General features: G+C 43.5%; 1 protein-coding gene across 6 annotated transcripts in view; it reads left to right on the forward strand.

Annotated features, from left to right (window-relative positions):
* The window catches only part of MYO9A (myosin IXA), a 175,289-nt gene that overhangs the window by 46,854 nt on the left and 104,002 nt on the right, over positions 1 to 24,433 (forward strand). For 5 of the 6 annotated variants that reach the window (XM_021554201.3, XM_021554204.3, XM_021554202.3 and 2 more), the window contains exons 3-6: positions 14,716 to 14,810; positions 18,979 to 19,041; positions 20,710 to 20,809; positions 23,456 to 23,512. In XM_021554201.3, coding sequence (XP_021409876.1) covers positions 14,716 to 14,810; positions 18,979 to 19,041; positions 20,710 to 20,809; positions 23,456 to 23,512 — 315 coding nt within the window. The remainder of the gene's footprint in view (positions 1 to 14,715; positions 14,811 to 18,978; positions 19,042 to 20,709; positions 20,810 to 23,455; positions 23,513 to 24,433) is intronic. The other variant, XM_021554206.3, reaches the window with a different exon arrangement.

The raw sequence follows: 24,433 nt of genomic DNA on the forward strand, positions 1-24,433 counted from the left end.
TAACAACCCCCAAACCGTATGTTTGTAGGTTGGATTGGGGTCTTGATACAGTTAGGAATAGCGTCCCCCATGTATTTGTGCCAAATGTCCCAGGGGACAGCAGAGTACTGTTGGAAATCTCTGAAGGTGATGTTGATTCTCAACATCACTGATCATCAAACTTAGATTTTAGAACTCCTTAGCACCAATTCTCTCCTTTTTAACCCCTTTTTTTCGGTCCAGCCCCTGATACTATGGGATTATTTTTCCATGCCTTGTTTCAATCCCAACCTGAGTTTTAATTACTATAGTGACCTTAGCCTGGGAAGCTGGTGAATTATCAGTATTCCCCCTATCCTGGATGCCATCCAAGGGGGAGATGTGGAAGAAGGAGCAGTAAAAAAGAGAGATGGCCGGGCAGAGGCCTCGCTCTCGGACGCCAGAGGCCGGGTGAGAGAAGCCTTCCTGCTGAAATCCAGCCAGCACGAGGTAGGACAATCGTGCTGCTGTTCTCCTTGGGAGTTATAAACAAGAGGATGAGGCTCAGCAAGAGAAAGAAAGGTTTCTTTCTGTGGTTTTCCTTTCTGTCACTGTTTTAGTTTCCTTTTCCATCCTCCTCCTGAGCTGCAGGCAGATCTATTTAGAGAAGAAATGCTGTTTTCACATGAGTTTAATTTTTTAATGTAGTGTTTTACTTGCTGATTAAGGTCAATAAAGAAATACATTTAATATTCTCTTGAAAGATGCAAACAAATCCCTCCTTAGTTAGCACTGATGGTGTTTTTGTTGGGGTTTATAAAGCTGCTTTGAGTGAGCCAGCGGAAGCAGCATCCCCATCTTCCCCAGCCAGGATAAACAGATGCAATCCAGTGATTCCTGCTACATCCCACATGCATTTTTTAATGCCAAATGGAAAGAAATAATAATAAAGAAGGTTGAAAAAATAATAAATTCACATCATCCCAAATGCAACAAGAGTGGTTGAGCTCCTTGTTTTATTCCCACTTTCAGGGTGATGTGTGCGTTATTATTTAAGGCAAGGATCTTTCAGCTCTACACCCATAAAATCTTTCCAAGATTTTATCCCTCTAAGAGAGATTTGTGGAGATATTTTGACCACTTGAGTGATCATGTCCTTGTTGTTTTCATCATCTTGAGAATTGGGTGGTGTATGAGGTTGTTGCCTCTCAGCAGTGATTTTATATGTATGAAATAAAGATTTTGGAAGTGGATAAGAGGTGCTGGAAAATGTGAGATCTGGATCTCAGTCTCCCTCCAGCCTGTTTTTTATTGGCAGGTCTGGTTGCTCTGCATACTGAGCTTGACTAAAATTCTGTAAACCATGACCTCCCTTGTTCTGCTGTATGAAGGGACATTTATGACATCAAAACATTGGGTTTGGATGTGTTATGTTTTTTATTAAGAACACAAAATTATATCTTGGATCAGTCATCGTGATCCAAGACACTCACCCTCTGGAGATTCTCTATCATACAAGGGTGATATTTGTACTGGGTGAGAGATGGGCTTGTGCCTCTGGGCACTGTTCTGCACTTGGCTTGCAGGGAGGGATGCTCCAGCATTCCAGCCTCACTCCTGGAGCAAATGCCAGAGTGCCAACAGCTCCTTTCCTTGCAAATAAACTCTGCTTCTCTGTTCATTTTTACAAACCAAGTGTAATTAGTAATGGCTGACTCTTCATTGTGCTGTGCTGCTGTGTGCTAGGTCAACATTGCTTCCAAATAATAGATGGAAACCTGGTTTTATTTGGATTATAAATTATGTATTGCCGCTCAGCACAGGGAGTGCTTGTTTTTCCTCTGCCTTTTCATATCCCTGGGCTCCTCTGGTTAAGGATCCTTTTCTCCCATTAAGTTCAACCAATGCATCTCTTGCTAAATTGAGAGAAAATACTCTGAATTTGTACTTGAGCTTTGCAGTTTGTCTCAGCCTGGCAGAAAACACATACTCAAATCTTGGTTGGATTTTCCAGATATTTCAATCAGGCTGGTTAAAGATACTCTTATACCTGTCTAAAAAATTTCCCACTTCTTTCTGTGTCCTATCACAGCCACTTTGATACCAGCATCAGGTTGTGATTTTAGATTATTCACGACATATTTAATTACAGAAGGTTTACTAGAAGGTTTAAATGCAATGCAGTGATTCTTCAAAGGCTGAACGAAGAAATGCTGTTCTGAATTTTACTGTTGTAGAGGCTGCAAATTTCTACAAGGGAAGTTGTGAATTCTTTGTTTAGTTACACCATGATGGAGAGGGATGAGTATCATCAGGGTAAGGAACAATCAGAGAGGGTTAGTCAGGCTGTGTGGTGGAAAGGAAACAGAAAAGGTGTTGAAAGAAATGAGATGTACAATACCTGTGTACTGGAAACCAGTGCTTGAGGAAATCAGGGGAGAGGGAAGTTAATGAACTTTTGCTCTAACAAAGCCTTGCATATTCACATGAAATTAATTGGATAACAAAGTCTGCTTTGCCATTTGCTCCAGCAAGCAATGCCCCTGTGGATTTTCCAAGTGTATCTGCTGTGTTTTTCCTGCTGGCACTGTGGTGGGAAACACTCGTGCACAGCTTCCAACACAGCAGGTCACCAGCACTTTGTCCAATACACCTTTCTTTGGGATATTTGTACTTTTTATGCATTATTGCACATACACATTATCCTGTGTTCTCCTGGAGGGAGGGAAGGTTTGAAAAGCTGGTGTTCCCCAAAATAATGCACATAGACTAAGGAGATGGCAAATTTAAATGCTATTAAGTGCCTTTGGAGACTTAATTTGTTCTAAGACTTTCTCAGTGACACAGCATCTTCCTCCTGCTTCCCTTCTCTGCCCTCCTCACATCTGGAAAGATCTCAGCAGCTGATGTGGGGGATCCCAGATGGAGCTTCAGTGGCACTTGGATGCTGCTGTAAAAAATTGGACTGTGTTCCTTTCTCTGGCTTGCTCCATTTTGAGTCAAATCAATGCAGAGTGGGTGGTTTGGGCCAGCTGGAAGTCTTGCAGTGAGATTGGATGTGTGTGGCCACTGTAAAAATGTATACTTGAGGTGTTGTTAAAAATCCTTCCCCTCCATGGAATATACAACTTCAAACTACATTTCTTAATATTCTTAATACATACATGAAAACATGGACTTGAAGGAAGATGCTTTGAGTCCCTACTTCATGATCTCTCCTGCTTGGCTGAGGTGGATGATGAAGAGCTGCTGCTCATCTTGGTGCAGAGAGGAGCAGTGAGGCCTCTGCATCCTTGGCATGCTGGCAGCACATCTGGCCTGGGCACAGTTCAACTCCTGTCCTTTCCAAAGAGGAAAAGGAAAACACGCTCCTTGCATCCATCCCAACCATTTGGCATTTTGCAGAGCTGGGCTAGGAAGAGGTGGACAGCAGAAAAATATCCGTGTTGGTTTTGAAAAGTTTTCTGCAACGTGGAAAGTTGGAGTATAAAATCTCACCACATTTCCCCTAATTTCATTAATTCAGGGCTTTCCTTTTTTGGTTGGATTTTCTTGTCCTTTAAACCCCAGAGCGCTGTTCTCAGAAATACCGGCCTTGGCAGCGTTAAGGAACATTGTGCAAAGCTAAATAGGTGGTTTTGGCAGGGTAACCTTGCAAGTGAAAGCTCCTTCCCTGCCTGGAGACCTCTCCCATGGCAAGCAGAATTGCAGCACCGTGCCAATCTCGTGCCACGGGGCATCGGCTGCCCCACGCCCGCCTCGCAGCTGTTCCTCCTCTGCAGGGAATGGAAGGAGTGCTGGTGTCAGATATACCCCCAGCCCAGGAACTCGGTTCAGTTCATAGGAAACCTCTCCACGGTGGCCTCAAGGGAAGGCCCAGTTAATTCCTCTGGGAAGGTGACAGGCGGTACCTGTTGAATTGCCTGTTTTGCTTTACATAACAGCTGAAAACAGACACCCCCTCCTAACACAAATATCTGATAGGAACTTGCTGATTTTTGAGACTTCTCTTTTGCTCCCTGAAAAAAAACCAATGCCAGCTTTTGTTTTTCCTGGTCCTTATCAAATATTCTGGTCCCTGATAAGACAATTATTTTTCAATGCTTCCCATCAATCCAATGAGATAATAATTTTTTCACTGCTATGCCTCGTTCTGATTCCTGCAGGTGTTGTGGTCCATCCCAGCAATTATGAGTAAGTCTTTTTAAGCTATTACTTCACCATTTGAACTGTGGAAATAAGGGAAAAGGTGTTTTTATGGATCAGTCAGACATCTGAATCTGCCTATGGCTACTGAAACATTACAAAAGATGGAAAAGATGAGCCCAGCGGCATTGCCGTGGTGGAAGAGACTCATCCAAACTGCGTATGAGGCACAGAAATTTTATGCTGCTGCTCAGTGGTGCTTGAAATTTTGGAATTGCGTTAAGAAGAGTTGTAAATTATTTATATAATCCCACAGAAAAGCAAGGAAGGGCTGGAGATGTGTGGATTCACATTTAACCTTCTCCTTACTCAAGAGATTTTTTTACGCGGCGGAAAACAAATGTGGGTTTTATTGTGTTGATTTAACGACAAAGCTCTGATTTGGTTGGTTTTTGTTTGTTGGAGGGGAGGGCGTGGATGATTTTTTGTCTCTAAGAAGCAGAAAGTGGCTGAGGTCTGAGAGGAAGGACAGCAGGGGCAGGAGCCAAGCTGAGGCTCGGGTTACACTGGTATGTTTTGGTTGCTGCCTAACATGTTTTTGTTTTTCTTCATTACACATATTTCTCTTGGGAAAAGCAGGAAAAACTGTGTGTCAGATATACATCAGGGCTCTGAGCCTCTGCTAAGAGATTCCAGATGGGGAGTGTTATGATAGGGACACTTTCTCCTGCCTTCTACTTTGTGGCATTAATTTTGGTGACAAACTGCAGGAAAACTTATATCAAGCCCAGAGTGTGCAGTGAATGCTTCTTTTTTTTTTTTTGAGCATTTTTTCAGCTACCCAAGTATGCAATAGGGAGTTGAAACTTCATTTCCAAACATTTATGGCCCCTTGTCAAATCATTATATTCATAAAAAGGGTAAAAAAACAGAGTCTTGAAGGGACTTGGAAAGTCTTCCTCCAGGGACTGGAGAGTGTCCAAGGCTTGTCCACCAGACCACATCCCTCTCCCAAAATTTGGGATGCCTGGGAAGGAGGGGATGGAAGCTGGTGAAGATGCCTCTGCAAGGGATGAGCCTCCTGCCAATGGGCAATGTTGAATTTCTGTGCTGGGCAGGGGCTGTGGCTTCCACCTGGGGTTGACATTGTGTCTTCTTCAAGATGACTTTCCAGGACTCTGCCCTCAGGCTGAGGGTCCACAGCTGCTCCACCTGAGGTTTGTGGTGTGGCAGTGGGAACCACAGTCAGGCTCAGGCGATGGCAACTTGTCATCACCAGCTCCTCAAATCAGCGAGTCACAGCTTCAGCAAGTCTCTGAGTGGTACAAGAGCTGTCAGCAGGTGACAACGGCAACAAGAGCACAGCAAAACGTCCTACAGTGCTCTCAGGTTATAGTTTCCTGTGTGGATGTTTTTGCATGATGATGATTATGTCTTAAAAAGCAGCACTTGGTTTGTGTACTGTGTCATTTGAAACATCAGTGTTTCCAAGACAATAGGCCAAAAGGACTCAAACCATGTTACTTTGGGAAGGATGTGAAGCCACAGGTGAGGGGTGGCTTTCTACAGCTGGATGTAATCTCCATGCTCTAAAAACCAGGAGGTGCTTTGGAGATAGGAATTTACCCCTGTCTTCTGCAGAGCACTGAAATATGTGGAGGGATGACTGAAAATAGAAAAGTTATATTTTCTTTATCAGGGGCTTCAGGGTAGATAAGACACGAGTGATCAGGAGCTCTGGAGACTCAAAAGCCTCAGCCTTGAGAAGGAAAAGGCAAATGTGGTGCTGAGAATGTTGTTACCTGTTTATAATGGAATTACAGCATGGTTTGGGTTGGAAGGACCTTAAAGCCTATCTTGTTCCAACCCCTGCCATGGACATGGACACCTTCCACTAGAGCAGGGTGCTTCAAGCCCCATCCAACCTGGCCTGGAACACTTCGAAGGATCCAAGGGCAGCCAAATCTTCTCTGAGCAACCTGTACCAGGGCCTCACCACCTTCACAGCCAGGAATTCCTTCCCAATATCCCATCTATCCCTGCCCTCTGGCAGTGGGAAATCATTCCCCCTTGTCCTGTACCTCCAGACCCTTGTCCCCAGTCCCTCTCCAGCTCTCCTGGAGCCCCTTCAGGCCCTGGCAGGGGCTCTGAGCTCTCCCTGGAGCCTTCTCCTCTCCAGGTGAGCACCCCCAGCTCTCCCAGCCTGGCTCCAGAGCAGAGGGGCTCCACCCTCAGAGCATCTCCCTGGCCTCCTCTGGACTGGCTCCAGCAGCTCCACGGCCTCTCTGTGCTGGGCCCCAGGGCTGAGGCAGCTCTGCAGGTGGGGCCTCACCTGAGTGGGGCAGAGGGACAGAATCCTCTCTTCCCTTGCTGCCCACACTGAGAGTTCAGCCCAGGCCATGGGGGGTTTGGGCTGTCAGGGAAGATCTGTTTTCTCCTCCACCAACATCCCAAATGTCCCCCTGGGGCTGCTCTCACTCTGTTATTTGCAGTATTACTTTATTTAAAGTAAAGGGAGCCAGCAGTGCTCCTGGCACTGTGTGAGGCTGTTTCTAGCAATGGCAGACAAGTTTTATTTGCTGCAGCTGCAGTTTGTGCTGCATCGCTGCACTTCATCCAGCTCTGCATAAGGGGATTATGAAAGGTGAGAAGGAAATAGTGCTATAGCTTGATGTTGCAATGCATAGTATAACCTGTTATATAGGTTATACCCTCCTCAGTCATCACTTGAAATATATACATTAATGGCTCATCATGGGTAATCTGTTGTCATTCTATTGGTGCTGCTTTGTTCCCACTGCAGTGCTTGTTTACAGTACTTGTATTGCTGACTGGGGGAGTGTAAAACCTCCTCCTTTAGCTATGACTTGTTTCCAGCTGGTCACTTTATTGCTGTTACTGTTTTATTGTGATTATTTTATGTCTTTATCCTATAAATTTGAAGCACCAATAAGGAGATATTTCTCATTCCTGGCACCTGTTGGACACTTGCTGCCTGCATTTGACAGAGTAAAGTTTGTTCTTTGGCTGCAGAACATGAATGTTGGGAGAGACACTATAATAACACCAAGTTTCCCAACTTCCTTTTGGGATGCTTCTTTAAATCCGAAGCTCAACCTAGGATCAAGACTTTTTTTTCCACCCGAATATTTGCTGGCCAATGTATGCGAGTTTGCTGGAAAACATGAGCCTTTGGCTGTTCTTCCCAGGGTTGTCCACCCTGCTCACAACAACATGAATGTCTGAGCAGAGGAGCAGGAATGTCGGCCAGACCGTGGGGATTTGGCAGCCTCTGCCTCCAGGATCCGGGCGTTTGCTGGTGACTGCCAGCTCAGCCGGGCTTTTTTCCCCATTATTGAATTTGTATAGGAAAACTGTCCCTGTTCGGGATGAGGACTTAGGTCGGAGGCTTTGCTTGGGTTTTGGGGTTTTGTTTTCTTGCATTGTGGTTTCATGGCAATTCCTTGCATCACTTGAAAGGAAGAAGCTGCAGTTCTTAAATATAGGAAAAGGAGGAATATTTTGCCAACACTGAAGTGTTTGCTGGGAATGCAGATACTGAATCCTATTTCTTATATAGCTGATACAATCGGTGCATCAAATCTCCCAAATAAGGGTGTATTCTAGTGATGCTTATAGGGTTTTTCTCAGGTATTTTACCCCATAATGGTGCTGTGGATATTTCCATTACATTGGCACTTCAACTAAATTGACTCCTAAACCTTCTATAAATTGCTGCTCTCCCATTAAAAGTCCTTCTCTTCCATATTTTTACTGGGGAGTGCAAACTCAATGTGTGCAAAGACATGTGGTCATAACTGAGCCTGTATTTTAAGACAAGTTGTTGCAAAAAAATTGTTGTTTAATTTCTCCAGGCACTGAGCTCCAACGTGGTGATCAGGGACAGGACCTGAGGGAATGGTTGGAGCTGTGTTGGGAAGAGTTAGGTTGGATATCAGGGAGAGGTTCTTACCCCAGAGCAGGGTCAGGCACTCAGAAATCTCCCCAGAGAATGGTCACAGCCCCAAGGCTTCCAGAGCCCCAGCAGTTCAGACAGCACTCTCAGGGATGTGGATTTATTGTGGTGTCCGTGTGGGGACAGGAGTTGGACTCAGTGGTCCCTTCCAACTCAGGCTATTCCACGATTCCATGATTCTCCATTCCAGGATGTTGACATGATTCCCCAGAGGGGGAAGGTGCTATCCCAGAATAATTTCAGTCTTCACCCCAGGTAGGGTCTGTGCAAGTGTCTTACCATGACAAGACATTTTAAGTTGGCATAAACTGTCTGTAATAAGAAAAAAATATTTTAAAAGGTGTTTTATAGTTTATACCATGAGGATTGTATTTTATACATCAGTTTAATCACAAGAGGGTTTGTTTGTTAATGGAACAGAACTCACTTGGCTGCTGTTCATTAATTGTAATTATGGAATGAAGGATTTGGTGTGCTTTTTGTTGGAAGAATCTTGCCGAGTTTAATTCCATGTAGTGATGGCTGTACTGCCATTGACAGTGAAGTATCAGTGAAGGGATGAAGAACATTTTAAACTTCATAAATGCAATAAATTGTATGCTTAGTCGGTGTAGGGAGGACCGTTAAATAAGGTCTTGGCCCTTTGGGCAGTCTTTGCAAGCCATATGGACCTGTCCTCCATAGGGGCAGGAGGGAGAGGAAGGGTCTCATCAGCACTTCCCAGGTGTCTTTATCCTCTGGACTTTCCCCATCTGAAGTACTTGTAGCTCATATACTTGAAAGGTTCTTTCGTGGGTAGCAAAGAGCAGGAACAGGATAGGTGTGCACCTTTTGGTTGCTGCACCTGCTTAAAAGTTGAGTATTGATTTTATGGAAGAAACAGGAAACTCCATGGGTTTGAGAAACTCATGAGCAAAAAATCCAGCTACCGCAGGAAGCAGACACCACCAAGGAGATGTTCTGCTGTGTTTGCTGCCAAAGACTGGTGTAGGATTAGATTCTGTTCATGCCCACAGGCAGGACATGCTTTATTTAAAATTTTAGAGACAAATATCACCAATCTTTAAACAAACAAACAAACAGACATTTTGTCATTATACACCTTGAATTTAAGTTACTTTGTCATGTTTTGGTTCAAGGGTTCAGAGGAGGCCAGGGAGATGCTCTGAAGGTGGAGCCCCTCTGCTCTGGAGCCAGGCTGGGAGAGCTGGGGGTGCTCACCTGGAGGAGAGAAGGCTCCAAGGAAACCTCAGAGCTCCTTCCAGGGTCTGAAGGGGCTCCAGGAGAGCTGGAGAGGGACTTGGGACAAGGGATGGAGGGACAGGACGCAGGGGGAACAGTTTTTAACTAAAAAGGAGATATGTATATTGGACGTTAGGAAGAAGTTCTTTTCTGTGAGGGTGGTGAGGCCCTGGCACAGGCTGCCCAGAGCAGCTGTGGCTGCCCCTGGATCCCTGGAAGCATTCCAGGCCAGGTTGGATGGGGTTTGGAGCACCCTGGGACAGTGAAAGTGTCCCCACGGCAGGGGCTGAGCCTGGATGATGTTCCAGGTCCTTTCCAACCCAAACCACTCTGTGGTCCTGCGTTCTGTGAAACGGAAAACCCGTGTTTGCTCTTCAAGGTGCTGCAATGGCCCCTTGAAGCAAAGATCAGCGAGACAGGAAAGTTTGCAGGACTTTAAAGGTCAGTGTGTGGCAGCTCAGGGCTGTGGGGCGGGCTCGGGCCCTGCTCAGGCATTGCAGCACGAACACTATAAATAATCTGTGGTTTGTGCTTTTGACCACAAAAGCACCGCTGGGTTCATCCCTCAGTGTGGGACATGGAGCCACAACCGAGAGCAAAACCCTGAGGTGTTGGCACTTTGAGTCATGTTTAGCTGCTGTAAATTAGATTTTCAGTGTTACTGTTGAACCACAGCTTGAAGAGTTCCCATAAAAGCTATTTTTCTTTGCTATTTTTCTTTTATTCAAGTTGTACCTTTTGGCTTTGGTGCTTCCTTAGGCGCCATGATCTCTCTGCATTGAGGTGGCTCCTTGTGGGAATTGAAAGTCTGAGAGGTCCATCAAAGTGGGGTTGCTTGAGTAGATCCATGTGGGCTGGAAGATTTTATCAGGAGGTGGGAGCTGCAGGTTTAAAAGCTCTTCCCAGGGCAGGAGCAATAATGGGAAGGGATTTACCATGGCTTTAACTTAAGTAGTGTACGTGCTGTTTATGTTCTGGACATAATTCAATATATTTCTGTTAAAAAGCAATATAACAGGGCAAGAAGAGTGCTGGGAGTTTGGTTTCAGGTGGAATTAAAACTAGGGAAAATTATCTTTATCATCCTGCTGTATATGTTTCAGGAGGAGGAAGAAACTTATGAGTGCCCTGGACACATAAAAGACATTAAATTTTAAAAAATCCAACACGCTATTTTCCTTCCCTGTGTGTTTTTTTAATTTGGAGTGAAAGTGTTTATGGATTTTTTTTTTCCAAGCATAGTTATAGAATATTGGGATAAACAGCCCTTAAATCTGGAAATAAATTACAGGGGATGTTTGAATCCACCACTCTTTGTAGATACACATTGTGTTTCTCCAGCAGAAGCTGTAGGTGAATGCTACATGTGCATCATGGAATCATGGGGGGTTTAAGGTGGGAAAAGGCCTTGAAGATTTTCAATACAACAATCACCCAGCACCACCACCACGTTCATCACCACACCATGTCCCCAAGTGACCCGTACAGTCTTTTTTTGAGCACTTCCAGGGATGGGGACTCCACCACATCCCTGGGCAGCCTGTTCCCATGCTTGACAACCCTTTATGTGGAAGTTTTTTTCCTAATATCCAACCTAAACTTTCCATGGCACTGCTTCAGGACATTTCCTCTCCTCCTGTCCCTGTTCCCTAGGGGCAGAGCCCGACCTCCCCAGCTGTCCCCTCCTGTCAGGAGTTGTGCAGAGCCAGAAGATCCCTCCTGAGCCTCCTTTTCTCCAGGTTGAACTGCCCCAGCTCCCTCAGCCATTCCTGGTGCTCCAGACCCTTCCGTATTTATATTATTTGGTGGGAAATAGATTTTAGCAAAGCTGTTCCCAACATGCTCACACAGTTACAAGTCATTAATACTTTATGAATACATTTGATTAATGAACTCCAAATTTCACAGTAAACCAGAGAATTTGAATCCTCCACCGCTGTCTTTCTGATATTAACCTGTTTCTTCTCTCTGGCATTAATGAGCTTGATGGAATTTTGCTCCCAGTCCCTTCCATGCCCCTCAATGGAATATAACTATTAATATAAGTATTCCACAATGGCATAGTTGAGATTTAAGCAGTCAACTTGCTGTTCTCCTGGTATATTCATAGTATGACTTTCTAAAAAATTCAATTTACATTTCAGGTTCATGGGGAACCATTTAAAAACTCTTATGTATTAATATAGTTCATATCCTTTATTTTTCCCTCTAAGAGTGAGGGCTAAAGGCTCATCTTAGGCCTGGGGACCTAAAATATGCTGGCAAAGGCCTGTATTTCCACGAGTTCTTTTACCACAGAATCTGTTATTCCATAAGGGAATGCAGCTGTTATTCTGTAGGAGAATATTGCTGTTACTCTATGGAGGAATAACATTCAATTTGGATGATATATAGAACAGTGTTTTATTGCCAGATAAGAACAAGTCACCACGGTGTTTTCCCAGTTGCTGAGGTTTGGAAAATGACTTATTTTCAGAAACGACATTAAAATAATCCTTATTCTGACTGTAATCTGGAATTAATCCAGATTGCATCAATACTCAGTCAAGAACGAGGAGGCTGCAGGCCTCTGGGATCAGGAGGAACGTGGAGCATTTAGCCAGGAAACTGTTAATCCCATTTTTTCCCTCGTGCCAATAGGCATCTCTTTGTGCAGGAGGGCTGGAGGAGGAGGAATGGAGCTGCTCTCTCCTGCCTTCTCAAACTGCTGGATCACCCCCTGGGTCCAGAGGGACTCCCAGCTCCTACAGAGGAACATATTGAATTTTGTTTCCTTCCAAAAGTTGAGCCCTGGCCAGTAAAAGCTTTGGTCTCCCCAAGAATCCTCGGAATGCTGTTACGGAGTTTTGTCCGTTGAGCTGCTCAGCAGCTTCGAATCAATGAGTGAGTAAAGGGCAATCAAATGAACAGAAGATAATTTGTTTTAGAGAAGTTATAACTCATTTTCTGAGGTTGAGCTATTATATTCTGCCCCGTTTGCAAGGGACAGGGTGTTCTGGTCTGGTCTATATGGATTAGACATGTATAAATTGAATTAATAGCACTTTTTTATAGCCCAACAGTCCTGCAAAAGAAACCCTGTGAGTAAAGCAAACAAAAATGTATTAAGTTGTCTCAAATCAAACACCAGACGTTTCTCCAGCTACTTGTTGGCCCTTTCCCAGCATGCCAGGCCTGGAGTCACCCGAAGTTTGCACAAGAAGGGATCCAAAGACCTTTCTCATTTATATCAGCACAAAATAAAAATGCATGAAAGAGGAACATTATGGGCTGTGATTTCTGGAGGCATTTGGATTATAACATATCATGTGGTCTGGCACATTCATCCCCAAAAAAGCTCATAAAAAAAGAGGAATCTTGCTGTTCCCCACTCCTATATTTGAAATGTTTTCTCCTAAATTTCCTTGTTACAGAATAAGAAAGATTGATTCCTGAGCAAGGCTTTCCCCAAAGAAGTCCCAATAAATAGACCTTGTTTGTCTCTGTGCGTGATTAGTTAGGGTGGAAATACAGTGAATCGAACTAGAAAATCTTCTTAACATTGCTCTTTGCTTAAATTCTTTATTAAATTTTATGAAAATTTATTATATGAGATGATATAAAACTGTGCTGCCTCCTGTTTGGTCCGTTCAGGTTCATCTTGCTGCTTCTCTAACAAGCCATGTTAATTAGGCATATAGAAATTTTATCTCATTGCCTTAAGATGGTTTATTAGTGCAAGTGATCCCATAGCAGAGAAGTTCTTGTATCCTAATTAATGCAATTTAATACTTAAATATAAGGTGATGCACTTGCATGTCTTGAATATTCTGCTTAAAAGCTTCTTGCTGAGTCTCTGCTCGCTGAAATACCTGGAGGTCAATCCTTTGGAAATCTTAAACACTGTCCTGTCTTTTAATATCAAAATTCCTGGTCTGGGGAGAGGATGACTGGATTTTCATCTCTAGGGGAGATTTGGTGCTTCAGGGGAGGTGTGGGTGCCTTTGATGTCCTCTGGAGGGTGGGTTGAGAGGGGATGCTGGGTGCAGGGAGGATTTTTGGGCTGAATAAGCAAGAAAAAAGTGTGAACAGCCTGAAAAAAAATGTGACTTCTTTGCAGGTTTCCCGAGCTGCAGCTCTGGAATCATCTCTCCAGAATAACCTGTTTGCTCGGCAGGTTTCAGCTCTCCCAGAACCTGCTTTAGTCAACTAAAGCAGATTCATATGCAATAGTTGGAGTTTAAACAAATCCCTGTATTCAGATGAGGGGGGGAAAGCATGTTCTTATTCCATGGCAAACCTCTGTGTGTTCTTAAATCATTAAATCTGAGCAATTTGGGATATAAATCAGCCTAGAAAGGGAACCGGATCATGCATGGACGGGATGTGTCCAATACCCTTTCTCCAAGGTCTCATTTCATTTGGCTTTTATATTCTGCTTTTAGTTGGGAAGTTAAATCCACAAAGGTCATTTGAAAAGCTTCAGATTATAGATGGAAAGCCCTTTTAATCTTTTCTAATAAATAGCTGAGCAGGGAATAAATCTACTGGGAGCTGAGCTCTGATGTTAAGCCTCAGCACAAAATGCCCATACATGAGCAACACTTGGAAATTATCTCTGAAATTATAATTACCTTAAATAAATTTGACTTAGAAGAAAAGGTGTGTGATTATGAAAACTGGTTTAATAAATGAAGCATTAATTGGACCTGGCAGCTTGGCAGACTCTGTCACCATGGTCCAGATGATTATGAAAGTGATTTAGGCACAACTGAAAATAGCAGTTTCAGTTCAGAGATTTCTTTTAAATGGCAAAAATTACTCTCTCCAGTCGGTGCTTTGGTAAGGCAGGGTTGGAATAAAAGCTTTGCATAACAAAGACTTAAAAGCATTTTGATTTTGGAGAAGCAACAGCAGCAAATGGAAACTAGAGTGTCTGAAATGCTGAAAATACTCTGGGTTATGCCAATGATGTGTATGACATTATCTAGTCTGAGTAGCCTTCAAAGCATTTTCCCCCTTAATTCCACATATAATTAAAAAGCAGCTTCCTCTAGCTCATTAAAATGTGGAGTCCTGTTGGAGCAGTGTACTTGTACATTTATTTAAATGATTAAAGCACAGCTTTAATGCAGACTATAATAACTTCAAACATTAAATCTCTTCTGTGCAGCTCACACTTTATTTTTAACCAGTGTTTACCTTCTCTTCATGAACACCAGCTTGCAAAGGTACATGGTTCCTAGCAGCTCCTTAGATTCTTTTGTGAGCCTCTCAAGAAACTTTCCCCATCCCCTGTTTTTTGATGTGAAATGATAGGAAAATCCCCAAGTTCAGTTGTGAGTGATGCCCATGGAAATCAGGCAAGGCGGTGGCTTTTCCAGTGTAACGATGGCATCTCCCTCTTTTCACAGGCATTTGGAAATGCAAAAACAGCCCATAACAACAACTCCAGTCGCTTTGGCAAATTCATCCAAGTGAATTACCAGGAGACAGGCACCGTGCGAGGGTAAGTGGGAACGGGGTGGGGGTGCTGGGTGAACCCAAACCAGGCTGCAGTAGGGTGTTCCTTGCTTTGGTCAGTATCTTTCCCCAAATGGAGATAGGAAATAAAAATTCATACATTTTAGCTTACTAAAATCTGCTGGCATGGAAATATTGGTGCATCCAAGGCAGGTGCTGAGGTGTGGATGCATCTGAGCTGCCTTCAAGCCAGCTGAGCTCTCCATAATCCTGATATCAAATTTTTAATGAACCTGAAAAGCAGCATCTCCTCACCAGACAGGAGTTAAGGCAGAAAAGGTGAAGGTTTGTGCTGGGATGGGGTAGGGCCTGAGCAGTAGATGTGGAGTGAAAGGTTTGGCACAGGCTCAGGAGCCTAGGGAAGGATTTAATCTCTGGCTGGGAGTTCTGGAGGCCATTGAGCCACACCTTTCTTGCTCTCAGGCTCTTTCTTCCACTCAGGCTCTCCCTCCAAGTCGCTCCTTAACTCAACCCTTGACTAGGGAAGGGCTCTTCTTCCTCCCAGGTCACTGCAAGGAGATCCTTGTCTCCACTGTGGTTCTCCTCAGTTTATTTCAACTTTGGAAATTTAAGAGCAGACCCAAGGAAAATAATTTTGGGGTGATGATTGATGAGAAGCTCATGGACATGTGCACTGGGGACCCAGAAACTCCCCATGGCCTGGGCTGATCCCTCAGCATGGGCAGCAGGAAATGGGGACTCTACCCCACTCAGGTGAGGCCCCACCTGCAGAGCTGCCTCAGCCCTGGGGCCCAGCACAGAGAGGCCGTGGAGCTGCTGGACAGAGCCCAGGGGAGCCCAGGGAGATGCTCTGAGGGTGGAGCCCCTCTGCTCTGGAGCCAGGCTGGGAGAGCTGGGGGTGCTCACCTGGACAGGAGAAGGCTCCAGGGAGAGCTCAGAGCCCCTGCCAGGGCCTGAAGGGGCTCCAGGAGAGCTGGAGAGGGACTGGGGACAAGGGATGGAGGGACAGGACACAGGGAATGGCTTCCACTGCCAGAGGGCAGGGATGGATGGGATATTGAGAAGGAATTCTTCACTGTGAGGGTGGGCAGCCCTGGCACAGGTTGCCCACAGCAGCTGTGGCTGGCCCTGGATCCCTGGCAGTGCCCAAAGCCAGGTTGGATGGGGCCTGGAGCACCCTGCTCTAGTGGAAAGTGTCCCTGCCCATGGCAGGTATGGAACTACATAACCCAGCTTTTTCTCTGGCTTCAGGTAATTTCCATGGCATCAGATCATCACCAAGGAGCTGTAAATGAGCAGGGCTTCGTTAACACCCCCTTTTTGTCCAGGTTAACTGAGTCAGTTGGAAAAATGAGGAGTAGAAGCAGCATTTCAGGGGCTGTATAATTTCTGCAGTTTGCTAAGAGACCTCTTGCTGGGACTTTGTTGTTATTTAGAGAATTGCTTTACAATTTTTTTTGCTTTCTTATTTTTCAGCAGAACAGTATCACACAAAGAGCTGTCATTAATTTTTGAGTGGGCTTGGGTACTCCACGTCCTTTCCCACTGGTTTTGCATCCCACGTCAAACCTGATGCTCTTTTTCCTCCCCTTATTTAATTCTGCTGCACAGTTCTCTTAAAAGGAAAAACCTCATTTTTTTAATACCTCCTGGGTAACAAGAATCCAACAAATGCCTTAACTATGTATTATCTTGGCATGATGTAGCAGCACTGTGGTTGTGGCCTCTATTTTTATTTGGCAGAGATATGCAAATAACTGCATTCTAGTTCATAAAATAGGAGGAGTTTTCTTTGCTTTTTAAAAAATGAGCTTTCTTGGTCTTTGGTCACACAGTATGAGGTGACTGTGCACTGCTATGAGGTTGCAATGCCTCCCCAGTGAAAAGACAAGATGTTTAAAGAAAAATATAAGGATTTTAAAACCAAAAAGTATATGTAGCATACAAGCCCATATTTTTTTCCTGTGAAAGAAGATTTTTCTAAAAACTTAGTCTATACATTTTTAGCACAACCCAAATCAATTATCACCCTGTGTTCTGTGTATCAATAGCCTTGGTAATGGAACTATAAATTGTAGCCCTTAATCAGAGTTTTCCTCTCTTCAGAGGTTGAAAATAGCAGTTGAATATTTGCTTACAGCCCCTCTGAGTATAATCCCCCAAACTTGAAGAGGTGGAACAGGCAGGAGCAGGACCCAATCTGCAGGATCCAACCCCACCCTGTAAGATGAAGTTTTGGATGGTCTCTCAGACTGATGGAATGGGAGCAGTGGTGCAGGTCAGGGCATTCGCAAGAGGCTTCCTGAATTTTGGACATCCTAGTCTGTGATAAACCAGGCCTGGAGGAAGGTCTTTGCAACCTGCTCAGTCCCCATGAAATGATCAAAAGCCTTGAGACCTGACACGATCCATGAAATGGCAGAAGAGCCAGATAGGAGAGGCTTTAGAGCCAGCTAGGAGGGCTTTAAATCAAAGCCCTGTGAAATACAGGCTCTGTGTGCTTAAGTCAGTGTTTTACACAAGATCATTCCCATAGAACTTCTTTTCTTTGCTCTTAAAGGTTGAACTGAGATAGGTGACAATGGTAAATAAAAAGAAATTTGGAGACATTAACTTTTTAAGACATAAGCTGGTTTTCCTACTCACTATCCTGTTACAAGGAAGGACAGATGTTTTTTCTTGGGACATGGATTCATTGTGACCTTTGCACTAAGCAAGGAATAATTTTATCAAAACAGCATTGTAATTGCATCTATTAAAAATATAAAATAAAATTTAAAATATAGAAACTTTATTAAATAAAATTTAATAAATAAATAAATGAATTTCCCCTGATTTAAATAGTGGTTGGGACCAGATGACTTCCAGAAGACCTTTCCAATTATTTTTGGGGTGGTTTATAATAAGAGCAGAAATTATAGAGGTAGGGATTAATGCCAAGGACGTGCAGGTTGTTGTACAGGAGTGTCTGAGCTGTTATCCCATGGGATCTCATCAGTGGGATCTTGCATGCTCTCATTCATGTGTTCCCTGACCCTGCCTTGAATTATGGCTTGGGAAGGAAAAATTTGGTTCAGGTTAGAAAGGGACCATAGAAACCCCATCAAGCTGTGGGTGAGGAATATCCATAGACTGTTCCCAGCTTCCTCCCAGGGAATAAACAGGAATACAGCTTTGCTGTCTGTCTTCCTTTACTCCTCCTGTCCAGCAAGATCATCCAGTGGGGAGTTGGATTTGCCACTTCCAGTAACCTCTTCCAAGAGTTGCCATAAGAATTTTTACAAAACCTCTGCAGCATGTCCAAGTGATTTATATTTTAGTTTTAATGGAAAGAAAGGAGAAAGTTGTGCTGGAGGTAATAATTAGATCTGGCTTTCCCATCTGTGCTGGAGGAAAGCACCTCCTTGTGCCACCATGCCCAAGGTTCATTGGGTTTCCCAATTCCTCCATAGCTCCGACTGTGGGTGCCACATCACTGGGCATGTGTCACCAGAAAAGCACAGCTCCACTATCCAAACTGCCACCTAGAACTCCAGCTTCTAAATCCCTGTCATTACTGGTTAGGTTTGTTTGGAAGAAAAAAACTTGTGGAAGCTTTGTTTAACTTGACAAACCTGAAAAAAGTATTTAATATGTAAATTGAGTGTGTTGTGGAGGCTCTTTGGAGAAAATGTAAACTGTAGTGAGGAGCTGTCGCAATTGTTTATTTTTTTTTTACTGGAGCCAGAAGTTAATAACCCAAATTTTTGGTGAGAAGTGACTCTTCTAGAAGAGGGAAATAGGGATTTGGGGACTGATTCTGCAGCTAAATGGCATCTTGCACACTTCTGCTTGCAGAGGTATTTCCATGTGCATGGCTCCTGGGCTGCAGGCAATGGGATTTTGCTGGCTTTGGATGAAATAAGGATCCGAGCTCCTTCCTTGTGGACAACATTTCTCTTTCCCATAGGCTGACGCATCTGAGATTATGTTTTTCAGATCCAAGTTAGTTTTGGCTTGGTATCAAACCAAAAAAACCTCAAAAGCCAAACATAATATTGGGCTTGTTCTGCTGAGGAAGAAATTTATATAACTAAGTGAAACAAGGCTGAAATTTCTTTGTGTGGGTACCAAGGCTGAAGCCCCCAGTAAAGCTGTGTTCGTTGAAGCTGAGTATCAGGTAAATTAATGATGCTTTGATTCTTCCCTTGCAGAGCTTATGTTGAAAAATACCTCCTAGAGAAGTCCCGACTGGTCTATCAGGAGCACAACGAGCGGTGAGTGCCTCTGTTTTGCCCAAGGCTCGGGTTTAACTCCTGTATGTGGCACAGATAACTTAAATCTCTGGTGGAGCTGCATGGAGGATCAGGATTTTCGTGCTCTTAACCCTGTGCTGCAGAGATTAATGCTGCATTTTATATTTGAATAGTTTGTTGTTTAGGGAGAAATGTGCTAATGGAGGGAATAAACTCCATTATTTTATTAGAAGTCTTTGACTTACCATGGAATCATAGAATAGAGTGTACTGGAAAGGGACCCCTGAAGATTATCTTGTTCCAATCCCTGCTATGAGCAGGGAACCTACCACTACAATATTATTACATTTAATTTAATTTTCACTGACTTTATGGCAGATAGATTATTATGTACCACTTCATTCTTGTGCAACTTGTGAACTGCTTAATATGTCATTTTAGGAGAGAAGCATGGTATTTTTATTTTTCTCTGCAGTTCACTGAAGCCTTTAGAGGGGCTTCTAGAAAGAGCCAAAATTATATAGAGAATGAACTTATGTGAAGTGTGTTCTTTCCTAATTTGCTGCATATTCTTTATTGCATATTCCTCTCCTCTCCCAGTAATTATTATTCCACTTCTAAATAATTTTGCCGCCTTTAGTTGTCTTTCAACTCTTAGACTTCTGGCTGTGTTTCCCTTTGGAGACAGATATGTGAGTTTTCTGGAATGCTCCAGGGCTGTTCCTGGAGTTAAAGAGCATCTACAGCCTTGACAAACGTCCTCTTGGGTGTTGCAAGATGATTAAACTTGGATCCTCTTGGAAAACATCCAACATAAAAGCACAGCTTTAATTTTAGAAAGAAATGGTCTTAGAGTCGTCTGGAAGCAGAACAGATGAGTGTCCCTTGGGGTGGATTTAGTATTAGTGATATTCAGGTATTTTGAATATTTGAGTTTTTGAATACTTAAAGATTTTTCAGTCGTGTCTCATGGAACTGCAACTGGAAAGTCATTGTCTTTTTAATGGTAATAAGGTATGAAGATTCATAATTTCTTCATTGCAAGGAAATATGTTGTGATTCTAATAAAAGAGGTCAGGCTCTAATAAAGGAGCTGGGGACGGTCAGGTCTGCTCTCAGAGAACAAGGTACAGAACAAGGGGAAACAGCATCAAGCTGTGCCAGGGGAGGCTCAGGTTGGACACCAGGAGGAATTTCTTCCAGGACAGTGTGGTCAGGCATTGGAAGGGGCTGCCCAGTTTGGAGTCCCCATCCCTGGAGATGTCCAAGGAATTCCTGGATGTGGTACTCAGTGCTCTGAGCTGAGAACAAGGTGGGGGTTTGGGCACAGGTTGGGCTCAATGGTCTGGGAGGTCTTTTCCCACCTAAATGGTTATGGGATTCTGTGAAATATGTAGGCATTGCACATGGTTCAGAAGGAAAACCTGAGAATCCCAGGTTTTCTAGAAATTATTCTAGAAAGTAGAATTCTAGGGCAGTGGCTGTCCTTGGATGGAGAAGAGGGATCTCATTCTCCATGACATAATTGAATCTGTTTCGTCCCTGCACAGCAGGTACAGACCAGCTCTAAACGGTGTCAGGCCTGAGCTTGGGAGCTGGAAAATCAGGTTGGGAGGTTTCAATGTGCTTCTGCTCAGTGCTGCTGCTCATTTTCGAGTCTAACAGCTTTTCTTTTTCATTTGTCACCAGGAACTACCATGTATTTTATTACCTCCTGGCAGGAGCGAGCGAGGAGGAGAGATCAGCATTTCACCTGAAGCAGCCAGAGGAATATCATTACCTTAACCAGGTGGGAGTTCTATACAGGAATACAATCCTTGGTCTTGCTTTTTCTTCTGCTGATATTTAATGCTAATAAAGAAGAGGTGTGGAGTAGTAAAAGTGGGGGTTTTTAAAGGTGTGGAGTAGTAAAAGTTGGTTTTAAGGGTTTATAGGAAGTCTTCCGTCATTGGAATAATTCTGCATTAGCAATGTGAACACCTGGTAGTGTTTCAAGGAAAAAATAATCAGTGTTTTCTGTACCTGGGGCATGTTAAATGTATTGAGTTTTTGATTGCTGGAGGGAGAAACAGTCAGAATTTCCTGTTCCCTGTGTGAATGCCATTTACTCATTAATATCTGTCTCCTGAGCAGGAGAAGAGGGGAAAATGTGGCATACTGGGATATAACATCTTGCATGAGGAAGTCCTAATTCTGTAGCTTCTGGCTGGCTTTATCACAACCCTCTGAATTTAACAATAGAACAAGTCTAATATAACTAAAACCACAGCAGCCATTGAAAATCTGGGAATTAATGATGGATGAGGTGTTACCAACAGCCAAATAAACTCAGTTTATATTATGATAATTTTATAATAAACTGATTTACTTCAGGTATTTAGACAATTATCCAGTGAGTCTTGCAGGTAGGGACTTCAAATGGACCAAAAAGAGGAGGAATATGTGGAAGAGGAGTTCAGTTGCATGTTGATTTTAACTAATTGCAATTTTCTTGGTGCTGAAACATGAGGAACAATAAAGAGTGATTTAACCCCTAAACTGGAAAGAAACTTGGACCCACAGCCCAAAACAAATAGCCTTTAGTCTTTATAGAAATATAACTTCATTCAGGAATAGCTCTCAATTACCAGGGGCTTTTTAAGGATGTTTTTAAAGCAGGCAATCAACACCAAAATCCACTGTATATTAACGACTCCCACACACCCATGGCTGGATGGGGAAATATTCCCAAGTGAGGAGCACTCCGAGGGCTGGAGGCTCTTTGCTGGAGTCTCCATGCCTCAGGCATTGGTTGGAGAACATGGTGTGATCTCCAGCACCATCTGTGCCACAGTTTTGCAGTGGGAAGATGCCAAGATGGAATGTTTTGTTGGATTCCCAGCTTTTGTTGGTCCATCCAGTTGCTTTCTGTTGAAAACATTGCTTTTAATTACAGTCCTTTTCTTTTACGTAGCAGTTTAAGAGCATTTATATTTAAAAGAAAATTAGAAATCTAACAGCACATAGTCACATAGTGTGAGGAACCAGTAGGAATATTGTAATTTAGGGTGAAATGTTTATTTCAATCTAAATTACAGTGCTGTGCGGCAAGTAAGGTGAAGAAAGCTGCTAAGATCAGTCCAGTGGATCAGGGAAGCAGACTTTGGACTTCCCTGAACACAGTGTATCAACACCAGTGACACTTTTTGGGTGGTTTTTAAATAATTTTTTAGTAATTAGGATTAGAGTTAACACTGACAACTATGGAAAAACCGTGCCTTTAGATGTGGTCTGGGCATGGTATCACATGAAGACCATCTGACAGTGCAGTAGCTGCTATTCCCTGCCCTTCAGGAGAAAGGAAAAGGAAAATAAGGAGAAAAAGGAAAAAGGAGATAGTGGAGAAATGGAAAAATAAACTTGGGAAACATTTAAGAGAAAAATTATAAAAGGACCCTTTAACATTTGTAGTCTCCTCTTAAATGTGTCCTGGAGAAGACCCTGCCTTTTTAAAAGGAAAAAGAGCCAGTTCAGACATGAACTGAAGTGTTTTACTGAAAATTAAATATTCATATAGAGAAGCCATAAAATATTGAACCAGGCCCCTGAAGGAGTGACTCTGTCCTGAGTCAGGTTCCTCGACTCTTGCTGTGCTATGCAAAGCAAATGGGGAGTTTGCTTTGCAGATGAGAAATAATCTATTCAGATACTTAACCAAAATCTTCTCTATATAAGCAGGGAGCAGATTGAAAATAAAGATTTCAATTTATTTTTAAATGCAGATTTACTCAAAGTATCCCCTGAGTATGGGGGACTTTTCCATCTCTCCCCCAATGGCAGGTGAACCCACCCCTGCACAGCCTGCAGCTCACTGAGTATTTTCTGTGCTGGTTGTTAACTTTTATCCATTTTGAAAACAGTCATTTGCAGATTGAGATCCTTATTTTCAGCTCCTCAGGAGCTCCAGTGCCATCTCTCTCTCTCTTGGGACTTGTAATGCTTTGACTTCTCTCAACTCCATCTCTGTCTGATTGGAAAAAGACACAGATGCCTAAAAAGCTTTGGAGTGTTGTTTGGAAGAGTCTCACTTTTGCTGCACTTGTGTTTGTCTGGAGCAGAGGTTGAGAGTAGAAACAAACCAAATTTGTTCTTCAGAGAGATTTTGGCATCAGTGGCTCTTCAGCTCCAAGTAAACCAAGGGTTGTCCCAAGTCTGTAAGACAAGAAGAGGTTTTAGTATATCCATTAGGATTATTGATGAGAGGGCCTCGCTCGATGAGGTGCACTATGAGCAGGAACCAGCACCAGGAATGCAAAACCATCATGAATCTTCCCTTAAAACAAATAAAACTAGGGCATGACTCTGCAGGATAACAGTTCTTTTCCTGCTTAGGGAGCAGGTAGTCGGGGTGATTTGGGGTGGGAACACCACTTAACCCGCTCTGCCTTGCTTTCAGATGACAAAGAAACCCCTCAGACAGAGCTGGGATGATTATTGCTATGACTCGGAGCCGGTCAGTACAAGAACCCGCCTCTTCTGTCTTGCTGGTGCAGGGCTGCTCTCACTTGAGTTTAAGGGACAGGAAGAAAGCCAAATCCAATGAAGTTTAACCCATTAAGCACCCTTTGCCCTGCAGTGGTGTTGCTTGTGACAGTACCGATTTTTTTTTTCCTTGCCCTTTTATGGTTCCTTCCATTTGGAAAGCTTCTTCAGCAGTTGGAGATGGTTAGGTCTCTACAGTCCACCCAGTTTTAAAAAACTAGGGGGGTTTTCATTCCTTCCTGATGGAATATGTGATGATATATGGAAATTGCGATGTGACAGCAATGTGAAAATTGAAATTCCATTCCAATAAAACAGCAAATCAGTGTCTTGAAGCCCCAAGAGATGCATCAGTTCATGCTGGTTTTAGTGGTGTATCTGCTCTCCAGCTTCCAGGAAAAAACAGACAAACCCCAAAACATCCCCCCAGCCATCTGTGAGAAAATCAAATCCTGATATTGTTCAGAGTGCAAAAACAATTCCTTCTCCTAAAATACTTCTGCTGGCATGATCATCCTTTCCAAATGGATCGCCCCAAAAAAGGGAATGGTGAAGCTTCTCCCCCTTCCCCGGCTCCTCCTGCGCACCAACATGCTCTGGGTGTCCGTGTGTCCCGTGGTGCTCCCTGTTGGTGTGTCCTGCATGTGGCAGCATGTTTGGAATCAGCTGCTTGTCCTTCCTGCTAGTTTTCCCGTGTGCTTGATGATTGCCAGAGTCTTGCTGATGTATCTGGAAGAGTAAGAGGTGATCCGGGAAGGAGCTGGGATTCACTCAGGCTAAATAAGTGTCTTAACAGCAACATTTCCCTGCAAATCCTTAGGAGGGGAGGAGGGAATTTCCCTCACAAGGTTAAAAATATTGAATATTGGATTGGCATCCTTAATCCATCAGC

The sequence above is a fragment of the Lonchura striata genome, chromosome 11, assembly GCF_046129695.1.
Source record: "Lonchura striata isolate bLonStr1 chromosome 11, bLonStr1.mat, whole genome shotgun sequence".
NCBI lineage: Eukaryota > Metazoa > Chordata > Aves > Passeriformes > Estrildidae > Lonchura > Lonchura striata.